Raw genomic sequence first — 24555 nt, forward strand, 5'->3', positions numbered from 1 at the left:
CCATGGAATTCTCTAGGTCAGAATACTGGAGTGGGTAGCCTTTCCCTTCACCAGGGGATCTTCCCAACCCAGGAATTGAACTCAGGTCTCCCACATCGCAGGCAGATTCTTTACCAGCTGAGCCACAAGGGAAGCCCAAAAGAGAACAAACACCAAATATATCCCCTCTGTGAGGAGGACAGAGAAAGGCCTTCCTCCAGGGAAGAGAAAACCCACAGAAGAGGAAGCATGAGAGGAAACCACTAACTGCTGGTTCCAGCACCTCTCTGCACTCCACCCGCTCCTCCCCCAACTCTCTCCTGTTCTTTAAGTTTCAAGCCCTGCTTTGCTCCTATATCCTTGCATCCCACCATGATTTTCTGAAACTCTAGGTGTCTTGTTAGATAGAGGGTAGTGAGGAAGAAAGAGATGGCTGAATAGGACAGAGATTCAAATGTGGAAGCTGGCATATGTCCTGTTTGGAGAACATATTTGGAGGCTATTTTTCAGCAGATCATAAAGAGTTTGATAGAACCTCCAAAATCAAGGTTATTGGGGAGGGAGGGAGAGAACTATTCTTCCTCTGTCCTCTCTACTTCTTTATTTGTGTCCCTAAGGACTCTGCTCACACTATCTTGTCTGATTTTCACCTTTCCCCCCCACAATAGGACCAGCTACCACCAGCCCAGTAGGATCAATGCTGCTCTACTCTAGCGCTACAATAACCCCATGCTTTCCTCCTCATCTCCAAGGCAACCTGTCAGGGAGAAAAGGGCAAAAGGCACAGGAAGGGGCTCCAGATGGGGGGCAGAAGTGGAAGCATTAAAGCTGAACAGGCTACTGAATGGGAGAGGACCTCTCCCAGTGATGAGGCCCCTGGCTGGGCTCAGCTTCCTGTTTCCCCAGCACAGGGCCTGTGATCTCCCCTACCCAACTCTGCCCTACTTTTCACCACTCTCTTCCTTCAAACCCAGCTTCTCCTTCCAAGTCCCTCTTGTGGACCACAGTCCTAGCAACCCAGAATTGGGAATTGGAGTCCGGAAGAAACTTGGAGAAAGGAATAAAGGACCACTTTTCCCTTCTATAATTCCCTTTCTGGGCCCTCGGGGACGTGCTCAAGCAGTCAGTGTCAGATTTCTTGGGTGAGGGTGGAGTGGGAGTGTCCTCTGATTAAGCAAGCAGGGAAACTGAGGCAGAAAAAAGTCCCGTGATCAAGGAGACTGGCAGGGACACAGGGATTTTCCCGAGATAAGCCTCAAACCCCCTCCCCCATCATCAGGGAGACCCGAGGCTCACCCCTCCGGGCCCATTCCCTAGGTCGTCGAGTCCCGCCCCCCGCCCGTCCCTTCCCCAGGTTCGGGGCGGGGCGGTCCGTGAGTCAGCTCCCAGATCAAGTCCGGGAGCGGGTAGAGCTAGAGCCGCTGGGTGTGGAGTACGCCGGACTGGTGGAGAGGCCGCGTCTGGAGTGAGCGGGTCTGATCGGGCTCGTGTGGCGCTGAAGGGCCAGCCCTAGGTCTGGGGGAGAGAATCTCTTCTGTGAGACCGCCTTCCCTGCCCGGCCCCTCCCAGTTCCCCCAGCGACGGCTGCTTCCTGGTCCCCGTCGCAACCATGGCTGAAGAACAACCGCAGGTCGAATTGTTCGTGAAGGTAAGAACACCTTCTCCCTCCTCGGCCCCCCTCCAAGTTCCTGGAAGGCAACTCACACTTTTCCCCAGCTCCAGCCTCCACTCCCCACTCCCTTTCCTCTTTGAGTCCCATCCCCAGCCCCACGTGCAATCTTTAGTGTGTGTGGCGGGGGCGGGGGGGGGCGGGAGGGAGGTGGCGGGAGGGTTGGGAGGCGAAGATAATGTGCCCGCCTAGAGAAATCTAGGCTCAACCTTGAAAAGTTTGTAAAAGTGCAAGTTTCCAGCAGCCTAAAGGACAAGAAGATAGAGAAAAGGGAGGGTTCCCAGGAGCTTAGAAGATTGACCGAGTGGGGGTGAGGGAACAGCTGATAGGGGACAGAGAGAGAAGGGGCCAGCCCGAAACCTAATAAGGTTTGGGTGGGACCGAGGGAAACAAGCCCGGAAACCTAACAAGGTTTGGGTGGGACCGAGGGAAACTTCAGGATAAGGGCCCTACAAAAAGATCAGAGGGTGAGGTGCATGGTGGGGGAGACTTGGAGGGGTGTGTGTGGGGGTGTGTGTACGTGTGTGTGTGGCGGGGGAGGTTTCAAGGAAGAGGGTGTGGTAGGAAGGTCTGGGAGTGGCACCAAGTGAACTGGGAAGAATTGGTGGGGTGGAAGGAGACAGGAGAGTGGGAGTGGAGTTCCAGAAGCTGGCTCAGAGTGGTGATGGGGTCGAGAACCAGTGTCCCTGGGGTGTTGGAGAAGCGAGAGAAAGGGTGTTGGCGCGGAGATGAGAGTTGAGCAGTGGCTACCACGAGGGTAGATGGGAAGAGAGAGCAGGAGGAGAGCTGGGCTAGGGCGTTTAGAGTTTGGGGGTTATAGAAACGAAAGAAAAAGAGCCGTCCCAATTCTGTCCTCTCTGTGGGTGTTGATGAGGAGAGGTGGTCCCAAGGTATTTGCATATCGAAACCTCAGGCTGCCGCTTCAGCCGCGCTCCCTTCCGCACTAGGCTTGCATTCTCTCCCCTCTCCAGACCCCTTCTCTGTGCTCCTCCCTCCCTTTAGCGACCTCCCCCTCCGTCTGTATCTCCCGGCTCGCAGTCTCCCCACCCTTCACTTTGCTGCCTCCTTTCCCTCCACTTCCCCTCTTTTGTTCCTCCAGCCTTTGTGTGTCCTAGCCCGTTTCTCCCTCTCCTTTATGCCGGGGCTTCTCAGGCGGCCTCTTAGGTGTGGTCCCCACCTCACTCTCACTCTTGCCTCAGGGGCTATTTTTACTCCTGGGTGGGGCTGCGCTGCAGAGATTCCAGCCCTGGGTCCTGCTTGAGGAAGGTTATCTGGAGCCAGGGGACTTGCTCTGAGAGACCCCCCCACACACACACACTCCCCCTGCTCCCCTGGCAGTGCCCAGGGAAGAGGGAGGTGGCATTGTCTGCCCAGGCCTCAGCCTCACAGGTCCCTGCCCCCACTGCTTGCCAGGAAGGAAGCTACTGAGACCCAAGACACAGTGAGATGAATCACCCTCAGCCTAGGGGGAGGTGTCTGTTGGGGGATGAGGTCAGGGATTAGAGAGCAGCCCCCCTCTTACAAGGCCCTCCACACCTTGAGGATTAGGCTCTGAGCCCCTTGACTCCCCCCCCCCCCCCCGCAGCTGCTTGGGTAGTGTATGCTGCTACTGCTAAGTCACTTCAGTCGTGTCCGACTCTGTGCGACCCCATAGATGGCAGCCCACCAGGCTTCCCCACCCCTGGGATTCTCCAGGCAAGAACACTGGAGTGGGTTGCCATTTCCTTCTCTAATGCATGAAAGTGAAAGTGAAGTCGCTCAGTCGTGCCCGACTCTTAGCGACCCCATGGACTGCAGCCTACCAGGCTCCTCTGTCCATGGATTTTCCAGGCAAGAGTACTGGAGTGGGGTGCCATGGGTAGTGTATAGAGAACCAGAACTCCTGCTTCCAAACCCCCACCCCACCGCTCCTGTGTTCAGGCTCTACTTCCTTCGGGAATCCAGGCCTCTAGCCCACACCGCTGGCTTCAACAAAGCCCCTTTCTAGGCTCTATTTCATGGGTCAGTGTGAGAATTAAATGAGTTATGGCATGTAGAATGCTTAGAATAGCACGGAGAAAAGTAACTACGCTCACCCCCATTTGTCTTCCCTCTCTAGGGTCTAGATCCTCCAAATTCTCCAAAATCCATTCCCTGGGCCTTCCTCCCATTGTCCTCAATTCTCTGGGAAACCAGAAGCTTACCTTTGCAGAAGATATTCGTAATGATCTGTCTTAGGTTTGACCCAGACCAGAGAGTGCAGAGCCCAGTTATGTGGGGAGCTTTTACCAGTGAGACTGAGTATGTGTCATGACTAGGCAGAAAGCAGCCAAGTCTGGGAGCAGGAGATGCAGAGAATGGCCTCAGGATGAGTGGGGTACACCAGGCCTAACCTTGGGCTGGGGCTTCCTTTCTAGGCTGGCAGTGATGGGGCCAAGATTGGAAACTGCCCCTTCTCCCAGAGACTATTCATGGTGCTCTGGCTCAAAGGAGTCACCTTCAATGTCACCACTGTTGACACCAAGAGGTAGGCCCACTTCTGTTCCTCTAAACACCTCTTAGGTGCACAGGTGCACACTCATTCACCTGAGTCCTTCCATCCTGAACCATCCACCCCATCCCCCCATCTGGAGCCCCTCTCCCGCCTCCCTCCATCTCCCCTTTCTCGGTCTCCCTAACGCCCTTTACCAGTCCTTATGCCTGGTCTCTCCTCCAGGCGGACTGAGACGGTACAGAAGCTGTGCCCAGGAGGGCAGCTCCCTTTCCTGCTGTATGGCACTGAAGTGCACACAGATACCAACAAGATTGAGGAATTTCTGGAGGCAGTGCTGTGCCCTCCCAGGTAGAGGGGAACTTGGAATGAGAAGTGGGGGAGCTGGGAGACTCTGGGAAAGGGGTTGAAGAAATGAAAAACAGAGATGGTGGTGGGGCTAGGGCAGGGGAGCTGAGGCTCCTCCTCGGAAGATATCTTATCCAGTTTCTCCCATTGGCTTTTAGGTACCCCAAGCTGGCAGCTCTGAACCCTGAATCCAACACAGCTGGGCTGGACATATTTGCCAAATTCTCTGCCTACATTAAGAATTCAAACCCAGCACTCAATGACAGTGAGTCTTGTGGGTCAGAGGCCTGGGTTCTAGGAGGAATGGAAAAGATCTAGGAATTAGGGACACCTGGACATTCAGATATCAGGGAGATGGAGCTGATATTGCAAACCTTACTTAAATTAAAAAATAATAGCAACTCTATAGATTCAGATGACCTGAGTACAAATTCTAGTACCTGTGAGCCTTTGAGGAATTCATTTCACTTCTCTGGAAATCTATTTTCAGATCTATAAAATGAGGATAACAATACCTATTTCCCTGGTTGATGTGAGAATTAAATGAGTTTTTGTATGTAAATTGCATAGAAGAGCACAGAGAAAATGAAACACATTAGTGTTAGCTATTATTGTTTTGGACTTTCCTCATCCCCACCATGGGCTTTCTTGGACTATGTCGATCTTCTGATGTTCTTACCAACTCCCTTCTCTTGCACAGACCTGGAGAAGGGGCTCCTGAAAGCCCTGAAAGTATTAGACAATTACCTGACATCCCCCCTCCCAGATGAAGTAGATGAGACCAGTGCTGAGGATGAGGGGATCTCTCAGAGGAAATTTCTGGATGGCAATGAGCTCACTCTGGCTGACTGCAATCTGTTGCCCAAGCTCCACATAGTACAGGTGAGTAGTGATTGTGGGAGGAGTAGGTGGGAGGTGGGATGACTCTTTAAGGGGCTCCCATGCAGGCTTCCCATGACAACCACTCCAAAGGTGGTTTCTTTCTGAGTAGTTTCCAATGGCAGACACCACCCTATTCCTTCTCTGCTATCTTTGCTGGCAAGACCACTGGTTGGGAGAATTAATTACATTCCACCATGCAAGGTGTGGGTGCAAACAGACTGAGAGTAACACATCCCAGTACTGCTTTCAAGAATGCTCTTCCTGTCTCTATCATTGCCAAATCCCCAGATCAGACAGACCAGGCTTTTCCTAAAATCAAAGTTTTAAGTCTGTTGTTTCAGTCTCCACTTCCTCTTGTGGAAGATGAAAAGTGCTGGTTCCCTTGTTTTTGTCACAGCTCAAAGCTATGGTTTAGTTTGTGAAACGTGAGCCCGGTGTCAGTCTGCTGCAGAACTGTGTATTGAAAATCTCTGTATTTATTTATTTGGCTGCACAGAGCCTTAGCTGTAGCATGAGGGACCTTTGATCTTGGCATGCTGCAGGTAAGTCCCTGCCTGCAAAGGATTTGAAATCTAGCTGAGAAAATAACTTTCACATGAAAGTTAATAATACATGATTAAAAGCCAAATGACAAGTAGACAGAAATTGCTGTGGAAATTTAAGAGAACTTTATGGTTTGTGAATTATATCTCAAAATTAGGACGAGAAAACAAGCACCATGGACTGGGGTGGTCTGAAAGGGGCTGGTTATAAACGGCCAGGATTTCAGTAAGTGGAGAGAAAGGGTGAAGGCCTTACCAGACAGGAGTTAAGATGACTGCAGGTGATTATGTGGGAGATGAGTCATAAGGACTGATGTTGAAGCTGAAACTCCAGTACTTAGGCCACCTGATGCAAAGAGCTGACTTATTTGAAAAGATCCTGATGCTGGGAAAGATTGAAGGCAGGAGGAGAAGGGGACCAACACAGGATAAGGTGGTTGGATGGCATCACCAACTCAATAGCCATGAGTTTGGGTAAACTCAGGGAGTTGGTGATGGACAGGGAGGCCTGGCGTGCTGCAGTCCATGGAGTCGCAAAGAGTTGGGACTGAGTGACTGAACTGAACTGATGAGTCATAAGAAAAGAAACCAGGTATCGAACTTGCTTAAATGCCTGGATTTTATCATATAGGCTTTGGGATAAGGGAAGGACCAAGGGCATGGCAGCTGGTGTGACTTTCCTGAGGCTAACCTATTGGTCCTCCTTCCCGCACCCCTAGGTGGTATGTAAGAAGTACCGGGGATTCTCCATTCCGGATGTGTTTCGTGGAGTGCATCGATACCTGCGCAATGCCTATGCTAGGGAAGAGTTTGCTTCCACCTGTCCAGATGATGAGGAAATCGAGCTGGCCTATGAGCAAGTGGCCAAGGCCCTCAAATAAGGCCCTTCCTAGGGCCACCCGACCCCCCCTCCATTTTCCTCACAAAGGCCCTGGGTGGTTTCCACATGCTACCCAACGGACACACTCAAAATGGCCAGTGGGCGTAGAATCCTGAAGCACCTGTGCAGGGCTTGCTGGGGGCGATGAGAAGCAAGGATGGGGGATCTGCGAGAGATTTTTATTGTGGGGTGGGTTGGACAATGTATTTCAGTAATAAAATACAGAATGACAATCTAGTGTTTTTATACAAAGCTGGGGCTTGGAGTGTGAATAACAAGGAAAGAAGGGTAGGTCAATGACCTTGAACTCCTGGCAGAAACCAGGAATTTAGAAAAGGGGTGCTTGTGATGGGCTGCCATTTTTATGTGTAGGTCCACGATAGTGCTATCTTGGGCTCCATGCCGCATTTGCAGCCCAGCCGCCGGGGCTGGCCTGATCTGGGTGGGTCTGGGCAGCGATCTTGGGGCGGGGCGGAATTCCGAGAAGGGGGGCGCGCAGTCGGGGTGGAGTGGGCGCGGCATAGCAGGGCGGAATGGGCGTGACCTCGAGGAGCCCCGCCCCGTCCCGCTTAGACAATGCCCTGGAGCCGCCAGACCGTCGTGCCCCCGACCCACTGTAGTACTTGAGCTCGCCTACCCGGGGACCCTTCAAAGCCAAAGCTCCGGTCCCCGACGCTTGAAGGCTACGACTCTCTTCTTCACCAACTCTGTCCTCAGGGGGGTGGGGCTCCAGCCAAGATCACTGAGCGGCAAGAGCAGCGGTGGCCGCTGGAGGTGAGTCTGGGGTGGGAGGTGTCCCTTGGACCGTGTGCAGACCGGAGTTCCGGAATGCTGGACCCGTGCTTGCGCCGGGACAGTGCGGAGGGTCGACATTTGGGTGCGGAGCTGAGTCGGGGTGGACTTTGAGGAAGATGGGTCAGGAGACTGGGGGACCATGTCCTGGCGCCCCGAGTGGCGCCTGCTCCCCAGAACCACGCCCCCCAATTTCCCCGCCCCTCGGATTTTGTTTTAGACCTCTCCCAGTCCTCCGGGACTGAGTCTGGTTTACACTGGGTCGCGCTAGGGACGGAGAGACTGACTGGGGTGGAGAGAGGATATTTAACTCCTTAGGCTCTATTCCCTTCTCCTTGACCCTCTCTCCCTTTCTCGTTCGGACATCCAAGACTTTCATCCCCCAGGCTCTAACTCTCTCCCCAGCTGTCTCCTCCTGTCCCATCACCCCTGTGGATTCCTCGCCGCACTTCGGGTCCCTAAGGCAGCGAGCAGCTGAGGGTTAAGGGGGCGGAGCCGCTGCATTTTTGGGGAGTGAGCGCATCCTAGCGGCTGCCAAGAGGGGCGCCTGGCGGGGACCTCTCAAAAACCCCCAAGCAGGGGCAACAGGTGTTTTGGAAATTAGGGGTCCCGATCTTGTTCCTCGGACTCCCCACTAAAGCAGCAGATCCGCGAGGGTGCGGGGTGGAATGGGGTCCGCAGGAGAGGAAGGTCTGGAGGGGGTGGGGCGGAGTGGGAGGGGCGCCCGGAGAAGGCATACGAAGACCCAGGCGCTCTTAACCATCCCCCTACGCCCTTCTCTGCATGTCTCTCTCTCTGCCTCCCCCCTTTCCGTTTCTTCTCCCAGACAGGTGAAGTAGAAAGAGAAAACTAAGAAATCAGCGCAGCCGGAGGGGGCATCTGTGTGGATGGGATGGGGACGCCAGGGGAGGGGCTGGGCCGCTGCTCCCATGCCCTGATCCGGGGGGTCCCGGAGAGCCTGGCGTCGGGGGAGGGTGCAGCAGCTGGCCTCCCAGCTCTGGACCTAGCCAAAGCTCAGAGGGAACATGGGGTGCTGGGGGGTAAGCTGAGGCAGCGATTGGGGCTGCAACTAGTAGAACTGCCTCCTGAAGAGTCGCTGCCGCTGGGACCGCTGCTCGGTGACACCGCCGTGATCCAAGGGGATACGGCTCTAATCACGCGGCCCTGGAGCCCCGCCCGCAGGCCGGAGGTGAGCACCTGGGCACGGGTTCGAGTACGGGGAAAGAAGGATCTGGACATCCCGAGCTTTAGGGAAGAATGGGGGTGGAAATATCTGCTTCGCTCCCTCTTCTCCTGCCCTAAGGTCGATGGAGTCCGCAAAGCCCTCCAGGACCTGGGGCTCCGAATTGTGGAGATGGGGGACGAGAACGCAACGCTGGATGGCACTGATGTTCTCTTCACCGGTGAGGTTGGGGTGCCTGCGCCCTGGGGCTTGGTACAGGGAGGCTGACTTTGGGAGAATGGGCCACGTTGAGCCTTGTTTCCAACTCACTCGTGCCTCATACCTCGACGACCTCCCTGGGCTCAGGCCGGGAGTTTTTCGTAGGCCTCTCCAAGTGGACCAATCACCGAGGAGCTGAGATCGTGGCGGACACGTTCCGGGTTAGGAGCGGGGGGTGGGAGTAGGGGGAGTCGGGGGTGGATGGGGTCGCAGGGACCTGGGCGGAGAGGAGAGGGGAGGGACTAGGGGGCTGAGGAGGAAGTGGCTGAGAGTAGCCTGTGTTTAGGCTATCCCCGTCATTGAATACTTTCCCTTGTTCCCTCTAGGACTTTGCCGTCTCCACGGTGCCCGTCACAAGCACCTCCCACCTGCGTGGCCTCTGCGGTATGGGGGGACCCCGCACCGTGGTGGCGGGTTCCAGCGAAGCTGCCCAAAAAGCTGTCAGGGTGAGAAGGGGTGGGGCTGGGGTGGGGCAAGTTGGGGGCCAGCCAACGACAGTGGGCGTGGCTCTAGGCCCAGGAGGCGGGGAGCAGGGCAGCTCTGAGAATTAGCTCCAACTCCTACCCTCACTGTGCTGTCCATCTATGTGAGAAAACAAGTTACTATAAGCCGGACAGGCAGCTGGAACACCGAGAAACAGGGACAATTAACATCGTCTTCCGGGGTTTCACGAAATTCTGTGCTGCTGCTGCGGCTAAGTCGCTTCAGTCGTGTCCGACTCTGTGTGACCCCAGAGACGGCAGCTCACTAGGCTTCCCCGTCCCTGGGATTCTCCAGGCAAGAACACTGGAGTGGGTTGCTATTTCCTTCTCCAATGCATGAAAGTGAAAAGTGAAAGTGAAGTTGCTCAGTCATGTCTGACTCTTAGCGACCCCATGGACTGCAGCCTACCAGGCTCCTCCGTCCATGGGATTTTCCAGGCAAGAGTACTGGAGTGGGGTGCCATTGAAGGGCATCTAATCTGTGTCTTGAAGGATGGATAGGATCGACGGGTGGGATCTGGAGTAGCAGAGAAGTGGATAGCAGGTGGAAAGAACTGCCTGTGAGTCCGAGGTGGAAATTAGCAAAGTTAATTAAAGCACTCAGTGTCTGACACATAGTAACTGACATGTGATTGCTGTTATTATTATTCCACAATAATGTGACTCTGTCCCCCGCCCTTAGCGGTGGTAGGGCAGCAAGACTCAGTTGTGGAGAGGCTGAGCCTTGAGTGTTTCCTGTCTCTTCTCCCCCAAGGCAATGGCAGTGTTGACTGATCACCCCTATGCCTCCCTGACCCTCCCGGATGACGCAGCAGCTGACTGTCTCTTTCTGCGTCCTGGGCAGCCCGGCCTGCCCCCTTTCCTCCTGCACCGGGGAGGCGGGGACCTGCCCAACAGCCAAGAGGTGAGAGAAGGCAGGAGCTCCACCACCACCCCCCAACCAGAGAAATGGGGCTCAGGCCTTCCTTGTGGGAGGAAGAAGGGGTGCCTTTTCTAGAAGCCCAAGTGGGGCCACTGTGAGCTGGCTGAAAGGGGGCCCCGCCTGTGGGTCTTGGGGACTCCCTCCCTTCTCCCCACACGCTGTCCTCCCTGCAGGCACTGCAGAAGCTCTCTGACGTCACCCTCGTACCTGTGTCCTGTTCAGAACTGGAGAAGGCCGGCGCTGGGCTCAGTTCCCTCTGCCTGGTGCTCAGCACACGCCCCCACAACTGAGAGCCCAGCCTGGGGGTTCTGGCTGACCAGGGGTAGAATGGCATAGGAGTAGAAGGGAAAGGAAAGTTAGATAGAGGATGGTGATTAGGCAGTAGTGGGGAGAGGGCCCCATATAGAGGAGGGCAGAATGAGAAAAAGGACAGAGGCCACTGGGTGAGTCGTCTCCTCAAGAACTAATAAAATAGAACTGACCTTTTAGACTGGACTGCGACTGGTGTCTTACTGGAGCAGAAGGACAAGGGCAGGACTGAAACCCCAGGTTGGGATTAGTACTGGGGAGGAGACCTCCTTCATTCATCAAACCTTCACTCTGCACACACTGACCTATTGTCCAGCCCTATTGTGGGGGCTTGGGTACAAGATGGACAGGAAAGAATTTCTCTTGTGGGGAGCATGTACAGGGCAGAGAAGAGAAAATATGAGTGAGTCATTCACTGAATTTATCTAAATGTCAGATGATTCAGAGACTTGGAGATCAACAGCCCATCCCCGAGCTAATAGGAGGAAATGACATTTCCAGGGACATTCATTTTCATTCATTTACCGAGGCTTAGCAGTGAGAGAAAAAGGCTCAGTCTCCTGATATCAGGGAACTCACAGTACATGAAAATTTCTTATAAATTGAAATACAGGTTGTAATGGAACAATTCACAGGAGGCTGTTGCTGTGAGAGAAATAAGGGGCTCCAGAGAGCATCAAAGTATATGCAGGAGTGGGCCAAGAGGGTCAGAAATAGCTTCCCAGAAAAGACTGCATTTGAACTGAGTCCTGAGGATAAGTAAGAATTAGCCAGGCGCATGGTGAGAAGGAGACAAAGGGTAACCCAGGAAGAAGGAACTGCACTGGGCACGGGCATATTTGTGGGCTGGGGAGAATTTCTCAAAGGCTGTCATGTTCCAGGCATCGAGTGACAGAGATAAGCCTGGAGAATAAGTAAAGTACTGTAGCACCTTGAAACCAAGGCTAAGGGCCAGAACTGAAATACAGCTGAAATGTAGGCGGTCGGGAGGTTAGCATTCGGGGAGACTCTGGTTTCAGCGAGGAGAGCAAGGGCAGGAGAATGAGATGAGGCTATGGGAAATCCAGGGAGGAACTGAAGAGAGTACACTCAGGTGGCAGTGCCGGACATGAAAAGGGTATGGATTTGACAGCGACATTAAAATAGAAAGACAGGACTTGGTTTATCATATGGGAGTGAGAGGAAGGAGGTTACATGACTCCCAGTTTCTGGCTTGGGCAACAGGGTTGATCAAGAGAAGATGCATGGGAGGGAGGATTAAATAAGTGGCTTGGGAGATGACAGTGCATTGGCTTTTGGACCCGCTGTGTGCAAAATGCCTAGGGTCAGCCAGGCAGGGATGTCTGAGGGATAGTTTGGAAATCTATCAGAGATGGGAACTGGAAGGAATTCTGGGTGTTGTTTGCAGAGTTAAAGTAAAGGCTAAGGACTGGCTGTGGATGACAGCATCCTAGAAGAGGGAGAAAAGCAGATATTAAAAAGACAAACCTGAAATGGTGGGAATACTGTGGGAATAGGGAGGAAGGAAACAGAGTCCAGGAGAAAGACACCAACGTTAAAGAAAAACAGAGCTTAAATGGAGCAATCAAAGGTCAAGCCAGATGAATGCTAACAAAACATCTAGTGGGTGTGGCTATTAATACATCACTGGCAATCTCATGGAGACCAGGTGAGTAGCAGGAGTGAAGGAAAAAATGGAAGAGACACGTGTAGGCCCTTGGTTCAAAGAGCTTGACTGTGAAGAGAAGTGAAGAGATAGGAAAACAATCTAGGAGTTGCTGGTGTCTTAAGGTGGTTAAACGGGTGTGAGAGACAGGGGTAAGGAAGGACCAAGATCAGCAGCAGAGATAGCCTGGAACCTAGGTCTCTCAACTCCCAGTCTAGTGCTCATTTCTATCCCATGGTGCCTTCCTTTGCCAGGTGAAGGGCCAAGAAGGGGAGGGGTGTAATGGAGATCTGGGAGCCCCCAGCTTGTGAGGTTTGCTGTAAAGGCTTCCCTTCAAACTACAACAGCATAGATGGTGGAGGCATCAGCAGGGACCACTGGGGACAGTCGGCTGGAACTTCTGAGGGCCATGTGATCCAGGTCTGCGTAGAGCAGGCTCTGAAAGGTGGGGAGGAAGGCAGGAGAGTCTCAGAAGTCTGACTCCCCTGGGTATCCAGGCCTCTCTCCCCGTCCACTAGACTCAAGGATTCTGGCCAGCCCCCATCCCGTTCCCAAGCCCTTACCGGCTCCTGATCCAGGTCCCCTGGCATCTTGGGCTCTTCCTCCTCTTCTGGCCTCTGGGGCTCTGCTTTCACGAGTGGAACTATGTGGGGGGGACAGAGCTGAAGGATTGAGAGAAGGTGACCAACTTGTCTGCTCCCAGCAAGGGCTCAGACTCAAGTACTGGGTGGGGAATGTGCAGAGAAGGAAAACTGCGGGGGAGTTAGTCTCACCAAATCTGGGGGTTGGTTCAGGCGGATGAGGGGGCGAGCGCCTGTAAAGGATGGGTAAGAGTCTTTGAGAAGCACTAACCTTGTCTTGCTTCGTTCTGGGCACCCCCCCAACCCCTCCCCCACGCGCCAACAACGACCCAGCCAGTTTCAGGCTCTGACTGGGGGAAAACAACGTAAGTTCAACCCCCACAGATACATCAACCCACGTGTGGAGCCTGCTCTGCCTCCAGCTTCGCCTCCTTAGCTAGGGCTCCACCCACCAGCCCTTGGCCTCGCCCCCCACTTCTAACCTCCCCCACTCATCTCCAAACCACACCGGATCTAGCTTTGGTCTGCGAAAGTTCTGGGCCTGCCCCTCGCTCCTCCCCTCGCTCCTCGGGTCAAGACCCTTTCAATCAGGCTCTGCCCCTTGTGCTCACCTGCGCCGCCAGCAGGCCCAGCCCAATACTCCAAGGCCCAGCACCAGCCCAGCGCCCAGCAGCGGGATCAGAATCTGGAAATACGACGACCCTGGGGGATGGTTGGAAGCGGGGTGGGAGTGGTTGATGCCGAGGTCAGGGGGTACAGAGCGCTAGCCGCACCGCACCTCCCCACCCCCACCCCAGGAACCCCCAGCCGAGGCCTCTCACCCTGCTGGGGACGTGTGTCAGAGTTAGGTCCCCTGCGCATGAAGACATAGACCTACCCAGAGCTTTGCAGTAGGCCCGGTCTCCCAGCACATGAAGCTCCGTACGGCTCTCCTCCTCTTGGCGACCCTTGCAGATAAAGGTGCCAGAATCCCCCGCACTCAAGAGCAGCTCCAGTCGCCGGATACCAAGGTCCAGGGCATTTATGCGGCCAGCAAAGGGCTGGGCGGGAGGCACGGTGGGGGTCCCGCTCGGTGAGGCCCACAGGATCGGGCGGCGTCCTTTGGACAGGCCTTTGCAGGCCGGGAATCTAGGTGCCCAGACCCAACGGGTGGGTTGCGAGACCCCTATGCAGGAGAGATTCACCCGGTCCCCGGGGTGGCCGTTCAGTGAAGCTATGGGAGGCCAGAGGCGATGGTTAAGGCAAGACTATAGGGCAACACGACCCTCCCACTTAGTCTGATGGCTCTCCCGTGCTGTCTTGCCATCCTGGATCTTCCCATTTACATCTCACCCTCCTGTCGCCCCTTCCTCCCCCCTCAGTCTTTCCTCCCGCCATTGCAACTTTACTGGGATGGCTTACCCCCTGGATCCCCCAGGGCCCTCGACAGCAGCAGCAGCGGCAGCAGCTGCAGAACCAGGGTCATGGCTGGGATGTGGTGGGAAGAGGAGGGCAGTGAATCAGCGGAGGAGACCGGAGGGAAATCAAAGGGGGGTGGAGGGGGAGACCGCGGGTCTGGGGGCACTGATAAGGGGTGGGGGAGGGGCCACAGCTGCCCAGATCCCTCTGGGAATCCTCAGAGGCAAGTTCACAGCCCTTAACCAGTGCTCACTTAAAATTCATGCTAGGCTCCTTTACACAAGCACTTGAGCAGTCGTCAACTCTTGCAGCATAGCAGTTGCGAGGAGCACCAGGATTTCTGGATTCTGGCCGTCTGAATTCAAATCTTGATTTCATTATCTACTAGCTGCGAGATGTGCACAAGTCACTTCTGTGAGCCTGTTTGCTCATCTGTAAAATGGGTGTAAAGGCACCTACCTCAGAGTATTTGGAGAATAAATCAAATAATACATGGAAAACACCTAGAACAATGGCTGAGTCATAGGAGCACTATGTGCTTGCCATTGTGACTACTCCTATTCCTATTTTAGCTGCTACCTCACCTCTCTATGCCCATTCTGTCCCTCCTGGCCCAAGGAGCCGCACCCAGCTGAGCAGGTTTTGGCTGGAGCAGATGCACAGCCCCACACCCTCGGCCTTTACTGCACCAGAGGAACCAAGGCCAGGCCAAACCCAAGTGGAGCCAGGGCAAGGTCCTGAGAATCTTCAGGGGTCCTGAGGCAACCCCTCCTTAACAGGCAGCTCCAGCCCTTGCCTCTGCTGCTATGACATCACACAAACTCATGATGACATCACAAACCCTACTCCTTCATCCTGTGGCTGAGCAGGGCTTGGGGAAATAAAGTGGGGGCTGAAGTGAGATGAATTTGATGCTTAATTCCTGCCTACATGCCCCTACCAATGCTCCCCAGGAACTAAAATTTGGTGCAGCTGGGGCTGCACCCCATTGTCCATTTCCCAGGAACCAGGAGATGCTCCTACCACCCAAGCCACTATAACATCACAGGGGCCTTTAGTGATACTTCTCCAGAGGATTAGGCAGACAGAGATGTTACTCCTGGGGGCCAGGAGGGTGTGTCTTAGACGGAAACCAAGAAGCAAAATGGAGTTAGTCACTGCTGCACCTGCCCTCCCCATACCTGTCTCTTCCCATCCCCATCCCACTCCTCCACTGGGTCCTGCTTAGCCCCTCCCTAAATGGGGAAGGAGGAGCCACCAGAGGCCAGGGAGGGAGGGACTGTTGTGATTATAAGCTCCAAAAAGGCCACTCAAGTCCCAAACGGATAGCCAGATCCCTGAAGTCCTGCTCTGTCGGCTGCTGCCGTTCTCATGACCCTCACCATGAGAGCCCTTCTCCTGCTCTCCTTGTCTGCTCTGCTCTGCTGGGTCTCAGGTGAGCCCCTGGGGCCCCTCAGGATGTGGTTCACCTGGTCAGGATTTTTAAACCCTGCCCCAGCCACTGTCCTACAGTACCCATGGATCCCAAGCGCCCTCAGACCCAACTGGCTCGGCTCTCCTGTGCCCCTGTGACAGGGTCCTTGCTCTGTTCTCCCCCATCTCCATCCTTCAGCCTCTTCCCCACCTCCAAAACCCACTCTTCTAACTGCCCAGGGTTACAGGTTCCTGGTTCCCCAATTCTCATAAACTCTCATATCCAGTTCCCCTTCTAACCCCACTCCAGGATCCAGTTTACCTGCTTTCTCCTCTCTCCACCTGCACTCAGCCAGGGTGTCCTCCCAGAAACCTAGGCATCTGGCTGGGGCTTCTTTTGCCACCCATCCTCCCATCTACTCCATCAGGGACTTTGTGCTCTGTCCCTCAAGCAGTGGTCTTTCCTAGATCCCCTCCCTGCCCTGCTCCCAACTGGGGTGCATACTTCCAGGGACACAAGCTCTGTGGAGGATTCCAGGGAGCCAGGGAGATTGCCCTGCCTTCTAGGGAGAGAGTGTCAATGTTGCTCACCCCCAGGATGAGGTGGGTTTCACTGAGAGGTGATCACCAGGCTCCTCCACCCATGGCCTGAACTCTTCCTTCTCTTAAACCTTGAATCAGATGTGGCAGGAACCTTGGGCCCCTCAGGCAACCTTGGGGGTGCCGCCTTCTGCGCTCATCCTTTCCATTTTGGTAAAGTGCTCAGATCTATTCTGATGATCTGCCTCTCAGATACTACTCCTTTCTGTCGGAGACCTACCAGGGTGGGAGGATTTATTTTGAGTCTGCTTTCTCTTCCCACACCCTTGGCAGCCCCAGGAGGTAAAGAATGCTTTGCTTAACTGGCCCAGCCAGGTGGCTTTCTTGCCCGCCTTAAGCTCCAAGCCATTCCTGCAAGTGTTGTAACCTCCACGATTGATTTTTTTACTTTGAATATTTCTTCCTATTTCATCCCTTCATCTGTAACCTTCTGAATTCCTTCATCTCCTCCCTAGACACCTACACATTCCTTCCCAGTGGTAGTCTCAGATTCCATCAGTCCCCAGCCCCATTGTTGGTAACTGCCCCTCTTGACTCATCTCCAGATGGGTTGGAGTGAAGAAAGATGTTTAGGGTGTGGGCCATTCACAGACCAACTCCACCCTTACCCACTTCTACATTTCTTTTGCATCCCTTACCTGTTCTGTCCCTAGCAGACCAAACAGGTCAGAACCCCAACTTGACTGACTCCTCTCCAACCCCACCCACCAGCTTGGCTCATCCCTTGGTGAGTCATGTATTTGGTCACTTGTGTCTTCCCAGCTGATATTCGATGTCACTCCTGCTACAAGCTCCCAGTGCTGGGCTGTGTGGACCGGAAGTCCTGCCGCCTGGAACCAGGACAGCAATGCCTGACAACCCACGCATACATCGGTACCATCCCCTTCTTCAGTGGGGAGTGGGGGCCAGTGGGGGACTCTACAGCTGGGGCTGAGGTGGAACAGAGAACTACAGCAATGATAATATTTGGCCAAGGATTACTGTTTCCCAGGCCCCATCCTGTATCTTCACATGGGTTGTTTGAATTTATGTTCATGACATCCTATGATGTGGATGCTATTATTATATTGAGGAAACAGCCTCTGAAAGAGACAGGAGCAGGTCCAAAGCTTCATGGACAGCAAGCGATAGGCCCGGGTTTGGGGTGAGAGGGCAGGGTAAGGAAGTGCACAAGAAAGGTTAGACTGAGAAGAGATACAGAAGGGCAGGACCAGGGGCGGAGTTGGGAAGGATGGAAGCTTGAATGGGGTGCATGGGGTGGGGAGATGGACCCAGGCATGCCGGGTGCCTGTCTTTACTAACCTCTTTGCTCCCTCCTAACCCCAGGGAAGATGTGGGTTTTCTCCCGACTTGACTGTGGCACACCAGGAGAGCCCTGTAAGCCGGCAGTCAACCAAACCAACCAGAAGGGGGGCCTGACCTATAACACCACCTGCTGCAGCCAGGACAACTGCAATAGCCCAGCCCCGCGGCCCACGCCGGCCCTGACCCTTGTCTTCCTCACCTCCTTGGCTGGCCTTGGCCTCTGGCTATTGCACTGAGACTGGCTCCATGGCTGCCCCTCCTTCCATCTGCCTTCACCTGAGCCTCTCTTCTTGTGTCTCCATACCCTCTGCTTCCCTTTGCTCAGAAAAGCATCTCTCCAGATGCTTCATATTGCTTTAACTAGATAGTGGTCTCTCCATCCATCTTTCCACTCATACCCTCCACTCTGCTTTCCCAGAGAGACCCTTCCCATTTCCCTCGACACTACTCCAGATCCTCCATTGCTTCCAGGGAGAGCTCCCCACTTTGCTTCCTGCGCTTTCCTATGCCCTGTGTGAAGAGCAATTGGAATCTGGAATGGAGTTCTGTCCTGTCCCCAGTGAAGGCTGCCAGGAAGCACCCAATAACCTCACCGTATGAGCTGACACTTCAAATCCTGGCTCCCCATACATACCTCATCCCCATGCCCACCCCTTTCCATTTCGAGTAATAAACATGTAGAGCCGATCTATTGTGTGTTTATTGTCAGAAGATCTACTGTCAGCAGCCCCCTCCCAGGAAATAACACTCTCAGCCCCCACCCTCACCAAAGGGCCCTTCAGGGAGTTTCTCTGGGAGGCCAGGGTTGGGGTAAGGGAGAAACAGGTTTTTCAGACCTGTCCTTTCTTCCAGTGTCTGGGGGTGGCCCAGTATTTTAAGAAACAATCTTTATCCTATATTTAGGCCACACCTGTGTTGTACTGCCAAGAAGGAGGTGCAAGCCTGACTTGCGGGCTCCTCAGAAGGGGTAGGAGAGTTGCACAGGGATGGGACCTGGGACCCTCCTTCTAGGCCTCAGTCCCTCAGGTTAGAGTCAGAGGCCTCACCTGGCCTGGCAGGTGGGGCACCAAGGCTCTGTCCTGTCAGAGTGTTTACACTTCCTTTCTCAATTCCAAATAGTCATATTGGGAGTCAAGTTGCCAATGAGGGGAAGGGGAACAAGCCCAGACAACCGGACTCACTGATTCCTGGTGGCCAGCCCAGAGCCTGCTCCCCTCAGTGATCCTTGTTGCTAAGAAAGACTCTCCCTGGCAACAAGTAGGAGTCACTTAGGGCAGATTCTCCGTTGTCCTTTGGGGTTTAGTTGGTAAGAAGTGTACCATTGTAGCTAAGTCCACTGATCCTTGATAACCCCTAAACTAGAGCCTGGATGCCCCTGTATTACCCCTTCAGCCCTCTTATCAACAAAGATGGAATTTTCCAGTCAGCTCTGGAGTGGTCGAGAGATTTTAATGGCTCATAGATCTCCTTCATTTCCTTGTTGCCTTCTCCTCCCCTGCTCCCATTACCCTCTCCAGAGTCCTGGCAAGAGCCAGGCCAGCATGGTGACTGCTGCAGCCACAATGCTCATGGGGGCTGCAGTGCTCGCCACAGCACCGTTGCACAGGTCGCCAACGCAGCAGTCCCTGTGGGTCGTATAAGTTACGTCTCCCACCACTTCTGTCTCCACTCGATTGCAATGATGGGCTGCCACGCAGGCTGGATGGTGATGAATCAAGGTCACTGAGGCTGAGAGAGAAAATGAGACTGGGGTGTTGAACTCCTGGCTTGAGGACTTGCCTTCTGGGGCAGAGCAGATATGATTTCAAGGAGCCTAAAGGGATCCTCCACCCCCCTCAAAAAACACCTCCCTGAAACCAAGTTATCACAGTTAACATGCTGACATCGTGAAGCCCTAACAGCATCCACTGAAAGGGACCAACATCACTTCTTTCCCCAAATTCAGGACCTCAGTCTAATCACAAGAAAATATCAGGTTAATCCAAGTTGCAGGACATTCTTTAAAATAATGCATCAGTACCAAATATCAGAGTTCAAGTAAAAGTATCAAGATCAAGAAATACAAAGAAAAGGAAAAAAGTGTCAATATCATAGAATCAAAGGAAGACTCAGCACTGCCACAGAGAGGTGACAACTAAGATAGGAGAGCAAAAACCAGTGGATCCTGGATCAGAAAAAGGACATGAAAGGGACAACAGGCTACATCGAGTAAGGTCTGTAGATTAGTCTTACTGACCAGTGTTATATTCTGATTTTGCTAATTGTACTGTGGTTATATGGGCTTCCCAATTGGCTCAGTGGTAGAGAATCTGTCTGCCAATGCAGGAGATGCAGAAGACAAAGATTTGATCCTTGGGTTGGGAAGATCTCCTAGAGATGGAAATGGCAACCCACTCCAGTATTCTGGCCTGGAAAATCCCATGGACAGAGGATCCTGGTGGGCTGCAGTCCATAGGGTCACAGAGAGTCAGACACAACTGAGCGACTAAGATACTGACTACACACACACTATGGTAATATAAGACATTAACATTACAGGAAGTTGGGTAAGGATATACAGTGCTAACCTGTACTATTTTTGAATAAAATTAACTTTTCTGTCAATCTAAAATCATTTTGAAATTTAAAAAATTTGACTATACATACACACATACCTCCCTGGACCTTAGTTGATGCCTCAGAGTAGAAGTTTGGTTGAATATTTCGGTCCCTACCCTCAAGGTAGAGAGCTTTTTCAACCATTTGTGAGTACATGGGCCTATGAGTCTCTTTCTGGAGGGTAAAGAGGAGGGAGGTGAGGCCACGCAGACAGCAGGCTTCCGGGGGCTCAGTGCCAGGAGCCAGAAGGGGCTCCAGGCCGCTTCGTTCTGACAGCGGCACCATCTGCCCAGAGCTCGACTGAGCCTGGAAGGTTCTGGAAGCCAGAAGGACTGAAGTAGTAGGGGCTGGAGGCAGGGAGGGGCTGGAAGGAAGAGGGACACACTGAGGACTTACGGTTTCCAGGCAGTTTGGTCTGTGCCAGGTCTGGTTGGGGTTTGCGCTCCAGGAAGCCGCAGCGCTCGTCCTCTCCGCAAGTGGTCACCGTCTCTTTGCAGAGGCCGCTGGGGCCTCCACCGCAGTCATAGCACCGCATGCGGTTTCCTGGGGGAAGAGAAGAGGTGCTGGATCAGGCGCTCCGGGGTGGCTGGCACAGGGCGACGGGCCTCTGTGACAGGCGCCCCGGGTGCCTCCTTACCCAAGGCAGCCCCCAGCAAGGTGCCGAGCAGGATCCCAGCAAAGAGGGGGTTCATTGCGTCTGCCTGTGTCTGTAGCGCCTCTCCCTCCCGCCCACCCCCCTCCCTGGTGTTCACTCTGCCGGCTTTTTATCCCTGTTGCCTTGGGCTTTATAGGGCAATAAAAAGGGAGGAAAGAGTCTGTCTCCCCTAGAAGGCACCGGGGCCCCAGTGGGGACAGGGAGGCCCCCCTGGGGGAGGACTCCCCAGGAGAGAAAGAGCACTCAGCATCCTCTGATGTCCCCGAATTCCTCCATCTCAGAAACACGTCTAAAACGGTGACCCCAGAACTCCTGGGGTTCCTAAGACCCTTTCAGAGAGTCCTGGACAGTCTTTCTTTTCCAGCTACATATCTGTCAGATTTTCTTCATATATTCAATCAAAATCCCAACAGGCTGAATGCAGAAGCAGATGTGAAAACCCAGCCATCTTCTATTTCTTCTGTTAAGCCCCATATTAAATAGATTCCCCAAAGGGTAAAGAAATGCCACTCTTCTCACTATACTGTTGGGAAAGACATTATTTTTCACAAAAATGTGTTTTGTTAACATGCAACAGTTTCTGACCACTGTGTGGGTCTTTCCTGGTGGCTCAGTGGTAAAGAATCCCCTGCCAAAACAGGAGATGCACATTCCATCCCTGGGTGGGGAAGATCCCCTGGAGGAGGAAATGGCAACCCACTCCAGTATTCTTGCCTGGAAAATTCCATGGACAGAGGAGCCTGGAGGTTCATGGGGTCGCAAAGGGTCAGACACGACTTAGGGACTAAATAACAACAGGTTTATCGCTTTATATTTTTTTAATGAATCTGTTAAAATGTTCTGCTTTAATTTCTCATATAGCAAATATTGATATAACTTACATAATAAAAACTCTTTGGGGTATTCAGTAATTTTTGAGTGTAAAGAGGTCTTGAGATTAAAAAATGTTTTTGAAAACTGCTACTCAGTGGATACCTGTGTCTCCTCTGTCTCACTCCCCACCCCGTCTGCTTCTAACTCCTGGTACAGTCTGTCCTGATTCCCCAGGTGCTGACTCTTCTCCCCAGTCTCTTAAGCCCCAGTCTTCCAGACTCTACCCCCGACCCAAATCTTATCCCTGCCTTCCTTCCTAGTCTTTCTGAACCCTACCCCTGCACCAGTGGAAATACATCAGTCCCTCTGGCCTCACCCATGATTAATTATTTCCTCTAATGTAGTAAGCTGGGAGAGATAATTACGGGGTACAGATGTTGAAGCTTGGGGGATCAAAGGGATGGGCAGCTAGGTGGGGTCTGTAGCTGCATTTGCGGGTTGGTGGGTGGGTGGGGGCTTGCTGAGTCCACACTCAAACACCACTCGCAAAACAGATCTGGGCCAGGGCTGTTTAGGAGAGTAACTTTGAGAGACTTAAATGCACAGAAGGGGAAGACAGACAAACAAAAACAAGGAGATGAAAGAGCAAAGAGCAGCTTGAGACAAGGAGAGGGAGGGAGAGGAGGAGGAGGGAAAGTGACAGACGCTGACAGACACCATTCAAAAGCGACAGACAAGCAAAGAGAAAGCTGCAAGAACAGAGAAGACCCCCAGGGCACAAGGCTCCGGTAGGAGGCAGGGAGGGTGTGAGAGCTTCGGGGCCAGGAACTCCCCTGTTTCAGGCTGTTGAGTCTGGTCCCTGTTCCGCCTCACCCTCAGATTCACTCCCTAGGTGTGTTTGTTTACTGGTCCCTCCCTGTCTCACTCAGATGCTCCAGCTCTAGGATCTCAGGGTGCAGATCACATTCTCCCAGACTCCTGAGCCCCGCCGGGTCCAGACATGGGTACCTCCAGCATCTTCCTCTGCATCCTGTTCCTTGGTGGGCCACTGGGTAAGGGTGAGCTGGAGAGTCCTGGGGGACAGGGAGCAGGGTAGGGCGGTGGTGGTGGCAGGGGTTTGTGAAGGAGCCTGAGAGCTAGGGGTAGGGGGTTGAGGGAGAGGGTGCTGACCTATGCCGAGGAGAGAGCTGTAGTGGGTTTGGAAAGAAGAGCTACTGGGAATGGTCTCGGGCCAGCCTGATGAGGTGGAATAAGAAAGATTTCCCTTCAAAGGCATTTGAGAATAACTGTCTCTTCCTTGTGGCATCTTTGACAAGCCTCTGTCTCCCCTGACCCTTACCTCACCTCTTGCTTCTTTGCTGGGCACCTTGGTCAATGTTAATTCCTATTTTCTCATCTGACTCAGCACCATCTGTTTAGTTTCTTCACTGGCACCCCCTCCTGGCTCCAGCCCGGCTTTTGTGTCATTCTCTGTGTTCACCTCTGATTCCCTTGGCTTCTGTTCATATCTGTGTATTTCTCGCATGCTCCCTGTATCCCTCGTGCCTCTCTGCCTTTTCCTTTTCGTGCGTGGTCTCCACTCCCTTCTCTGTCTCTTTTTCTACTTGCGTCTGCTTCTCCCTCCATTTCGCCACCCCCTTTTCCCCACTTTGTGTATCACCTCTGTCTGTGCAGCCCATTCCTGAATCTGGGCTGGGCCTCTCACCTGTCCTGTCTTCCTCTCCTCTGACGGATCTCCACGGACTCCACAGGTCTTGCCGCCTCCCTGGCCCAGAGACAGCTCCGCTGTTACACCTGCAACTTTGTCAAGCCCTGCTACCCTGTTCCCACCAAGTGTCAGGAGGATGAAGTTTGTGGCATCAGTATTGGTACCTCAGGTAGGAGGACTCTGGTCTGATGGATGTTCCCTAGGTCTTCCCCACTGCTATCCAATCCTGCCTTTCGTGGGACCCCACGGCCCTTGCCTCCTTCCTGCCCAGCCTCAGCTCTCCCCTCCCCCAACCACCTCTGTCCCATAGAAAAGAGTGAGGTCATCGAGCGAAAGGGCTGCCTCCCAAGGGCCGAGTGCTCCCTGCAGGGCCACACCACCTACTGGTCCCGCTCCTACACTCTTCAACACCACTGCTGCGAGCAGGACCTGTGCAACTTGGCTACCACGCCGCGCCAGCTCCCCAGCCTCCTCCTCATCACCCTGCTTGTCCTCCTGGCCAGCTTCACCTGGGGAGGCCACCAGCCTCCAGTTCAAGACTCCTCCACTGTCACTGCGGCCCTGGCAACACCTACACAGAGATCTTTGGAGATCTGCCCAAGAACCTGACTGTGTACAGAGATCTCAGATCCGTGGGCCCAACACCTTCACAGGCCCCTCCCCAAACCTGATTCCTCCAGGCATTGCTCCAGCCCCTAGCTGCCCAAAGGAACGTTCCCAGAGCCCAGCCCCATAAAGAAGATGTGCCCTAAATCCTTGGTCTTTTCTAGATGCTTGTTTCTGATGCATTCTGTAATCCCCAGCTCTCTGGCAAGGCAGGTGTTTGAAGGAGCTGTGGGTCCCAGGCAAGGGAATGGAAGGAGCATCAAGTGTGATGAGGAAGAGAGTCCTGCTAGGAAAGATTAATTTGGTAGATCAAGAAGGAAGGTTTGGGGAACTATGAAGAGTAAATGTAATAAAAGTGCTATCTGGAAGTTCAGTAACACTGCTGTGTGTGTGTGTGTGCGTGTACCTGTGCAGGCACGCGTGCTATCTCTAACAGCAAGGTAGAGCTGCTTAGCAGGTTGGGCAGGGGTGCTGGCACCTGAACCATGACTTTCAC

The 24555-nt window shown here is 53.6% G+C and overlaps 6 protein-coding genes across 10 annotated transcripts; 4 read left to right on the forward strand and 2 right to left on the reverse strand.

Annotated features, from left to right (window-relative positions):
• The first annotated feature begins 1350 nt into the window (after positions 1-1350).
• Positions 1351-7003, forward strand: CLIC1 (chloride intracellular channel 1). The gene is made up of 6 exons (XM_061399164.1): positions 1351-1627; positions 4045-4154; positions 4344-4469; positions 4625-4731; positions 5167-5348; positions 6610-7003. Exons 1-6 carry the CDS (start codon positions 1589-1591, stop codon positions 6769-6771), a joined length of 726 nt encoding a protein of 241 aa, XP_061255148.1. The 5' UTR covers positions 1351-1588; the 3' UTR covers positions 6772-7003.
• A 309-nt stretch (positions 7004-7312) lies between these two features.
• DDAH2 (DDAH family member 2, ADMA-independent) lies at positions 7313-10895 on the forward strand. Of its 2 annotated transcripts, none has more exons than XM_061399153.1 (7): positions 7313-7544; positions 8389-8751; positions 8866-8965; positions 9091-9164; positions 9330-9449; positions 10240-10389; positions 10581-10895. In XM_061399153.1, exons 2-7 carry the CDS (start codon positions 8455-8457, stop codon positions 10695-10697), a joined length of 858 nt encoding a protein of 285 aa, XP_061255137.1. In that variant the 5' UTR covers positions 7313-7544; positions 8389-8454; the 3' UTR covers positions 10698-10895. The 2 variants fall into 2 exon arrangements, with proteins under 2 accessions (XP_061255137.1, XP_061255138.1); XM_061399154.1 differs by lacking the exon at positions 7313-7544 and adding an exon at positions 7571-8252.
• A 327-nt stretch (positions 10896-11222) lies between these two features.
• On the reverse strand, positions 11223-15098 carry MPIG6B (megakaryocyte and platelet inhibitory receptor G6b). Of its 3 annotated transcripts, XM_061399165.1 has the most exons (8): positions 14946-15098; positions 14615-14793; positions 14365-14430; positions 13841-14176; positions 13575-13665; positions 13156-13196; positions 12946-13025; positions 11223-12820 (listed from the first exon to the last, which is right to left on the reverse strand). In XM_061399165.1, the coding sequence occupies exons 3-8, from the start codon at positions 14426-14428 to the stop codon at positions 12716-12718; spliced, it is 717 nt and encodes a 238-aa protein (XP_061255149.1). In that variant the 5' UTR covers positions 14429-14430; positions 14615-14793; positions 14946-15098; the 3' UTR covers positions 11223-12715. The 3 variants fall into 3 exon arrangements, with proteins under 3 accessions (XP_061255149.1, XP_061255151.1, XP_061255150.1); XM_061399167.1 differs by having other exon boundaries at positions 12946-13044; positions 14615-15094; XM_061399166.1 differs by lacking the exons at positions 14615-14793; positions 14946-15098 and having other exon boundaries at positions 14365-14608.
• Positions 15099-15266: 168 nt separating this feature from the next.
• LY6G6C (lymphocyte antigen 6 family member G6C) lies at positions 15267-18366 on the forward strand. The gene is made up of 3 exons (XM_061399184.1): positions 15267-15796; positions 17137-17247; positions 17701-18366. Exons 1-3 carry the CDS (start codon positions 15733-15735, stop codon positions 17913-17915), a joined length of 390 nt encoding a protein of 129 aa, XP_061255168.1. The 5' UTR covers positions 15267-15732; the 3' UTR covers positions 17916-18366.
• Positions 18367-19109: 743 nt separating this feature from the next.
• LY6G6D (lymphocyte antigen 6 family member G6D) lies at positions 19110-20987 on the reverse strand. The gene is made up of 3 exons (XM_061399183.1): positions 20915-20987; positions 20674-20820; positions 19110-19407 (listed from the first exon to the last, which is right to left on the reverse strand). The coding sequence occupies exons 1-3, from the start codon at positions 20967-20969 to the stop codon at positions 19184-19186; spliced, it is 426 nt and encodes a 141-aa protein (XP_061255167.1). The 5' UTR covers positions 20970-20987; the 3' UTR covers positions 19110-19183.
• A 1453-nt stretch (positions 20988-22440) lies between these two features.
• LOC133236908 (lymphocyte antigen 6G6e-like) lies at positions 22441-24432 on the forward strand. 2 transcript variants are annotated; one of them, XM_061399181.1, is made up of 4 exons: positions 22441-22533; positions 22675-22797; positions 23497-23622; positions 23764-24432. In XM_061399181.1, exons 2-4 carry the CDS (start codon positions 22746-22748, stop codon positions 24060-24062), a joined length of 477 nt encoding a protein of 158 aa, XP_061255165.1. In that variant the 5' UTR covers positions 22441-22533; positions 22675-22745; the 3' UTR covers positions 24063-24432. The 2 variants fall into 2 exon arrangements, with proteins under 2 accessions (XP_061255165.1, XP_061255166.1); XM_061399182.1 differs by having other exon boundaries at positions 22518-22797.
• The last annotated feature ends 123 nt before the right edge of the window (positions 24433-24555 follow it).

Source organism: Bos javanicus, chromosome 23 (genome assembly GCF_032452875.1).
Source record: "Bos javanicus breed banteng chromosome 23, ARS-OSU_banteng_1.0, whole genome shotgun sequence".
NCBI lineage: Eukaryota > Metazoa > Chordata > Mammalia > Artiodactyla > Bovidae > Bos > Bos javanicus.

Bases quoted from the DNA above. Each gene is read 5' to 3' on its own strand.
- MPIG6B (XM_061399165.1), bottom strand. From the start codon at position 14,428: ATGACCCTGGTTCTGCAGCTGCTGCCGCTGCTGCTGCTGTCGAGGGCC. The intron at 13,026-13,155 runs GTGAGACTAACT...CCCCCCACATAG, and splicing joins TGAACCAACCCCCAGATTTG to TTCCACTCGTGAAAGCAGAG. The intron at 12,821-12,945 runs GTAAGGGCTTGG...CCCACCTTTCAG, and splicing joins GGGACCTGGATCAGGAGCCG to AGCCTGCTCTACGCAGACCT.
- LY6G6D (XM_061399183.1), bottom strand. From the start codon at position 20,969: ATGAACCCCCTCTTTGCTGGGATCCTGCTCGGCACCTTGCTGGGGGCT. The intron at 20,821-20,914 runs GTAAGGAGGCAC...CTCTTCCCCCAG, and splicing joins CTTGCTGGGGGCTGCCTTGG to GAAACCGCATGCGGTGCTAT. The intron at 19,408-20,673 runs GTAAGTCCTCAG...TTTCTCTCTCAG, and splicing joins GACCAAACTGCCTGGAAACC to CCTCAGTGACCTTGATTCAT.
- DDAH2 (XM_061399153.1), top strand. From the start codon at position 8,455: ATGGGGACGCCAGGGGAGGGGCTGGGCCGCTGCTCCCATGCCCTGATC. The intron at 9,165-9,329 runs GTTAGGAGCGGG...TGTTCCCTCTAG, and splicing joins TCGTGGCGGACACGTTCCGG to GACTTTGCCGTCTCCACGGT. The intron at 10,390-10,580 runs GTGAGAGAAGGC...TCCTCCCTGCAG, and splicing joins ACCTGCCCAACAGCCAAGAG to GCACTGCAGAAGCTCTCTGA.
- LY6G6C (XM_061399184.1), top strand. From the start codon at position 15,733: ATGACCCTCACCATGAGAGCCCTTCTCCTGCTCTCCTTGTCTGCTCTG. The intron at 15,797-17,136 runs GTGAGCCCCTGG...GTGTCTTCCCAG, and splicing joins TCTGCTCTGCTGGGTCTCAG to CTGATATTCGATGTCACTCC. The intron at 17,248-17,700 runs GTACCATCCCCT...TCCTAACCCCAG, and splicing joins GACAACCCACGCATACATCG to GGAAGATGTGGGTTTTCTCC.
- CLIC1 (XM_061399164.1), top strand. From the start codon at position 1,589: ATGGCTGAAGAACAACCGCAGGTCGAATTGTTCGTGAAG. The intron at 4,732-5,166 runs GTGAGTCTTGTG...TCTCTTGCACAG, and splicing joins AAACCCAGCACTCAATGACA to ACCTGGAGAAGGGGCTCCTG. The intron at 5,349-6,609 runs GTGAGTAGTGAT...CCGCACCCCTAG, and splicing joins CCAAGCTCCACATAGTACAG to GTGGTATGTAAGAAGTACCG.
- LOC133236908 (XM_061399181.1), top strand. From the start codon at position 22,746: ATGGGTACCTCCAGCATCTTCCTCTGCATCCTGTTCCTTGGTGGGCCA. The intron at 22,798-23,496 runs GTAAGGGTGAGC...CGGACTCCACAG, and splicing joins GTTCCTTGGTGGGCCACTGG to GTCTTGCCGCCTCCCTGGCC. The intron at 23,623-23,763 runs GTAGGAGGACTC...TCTGTCCCATAG, and splicing joins CATCAGTATTGGTACCTCAG to AAAAGAGTGAGGTCATCGAG.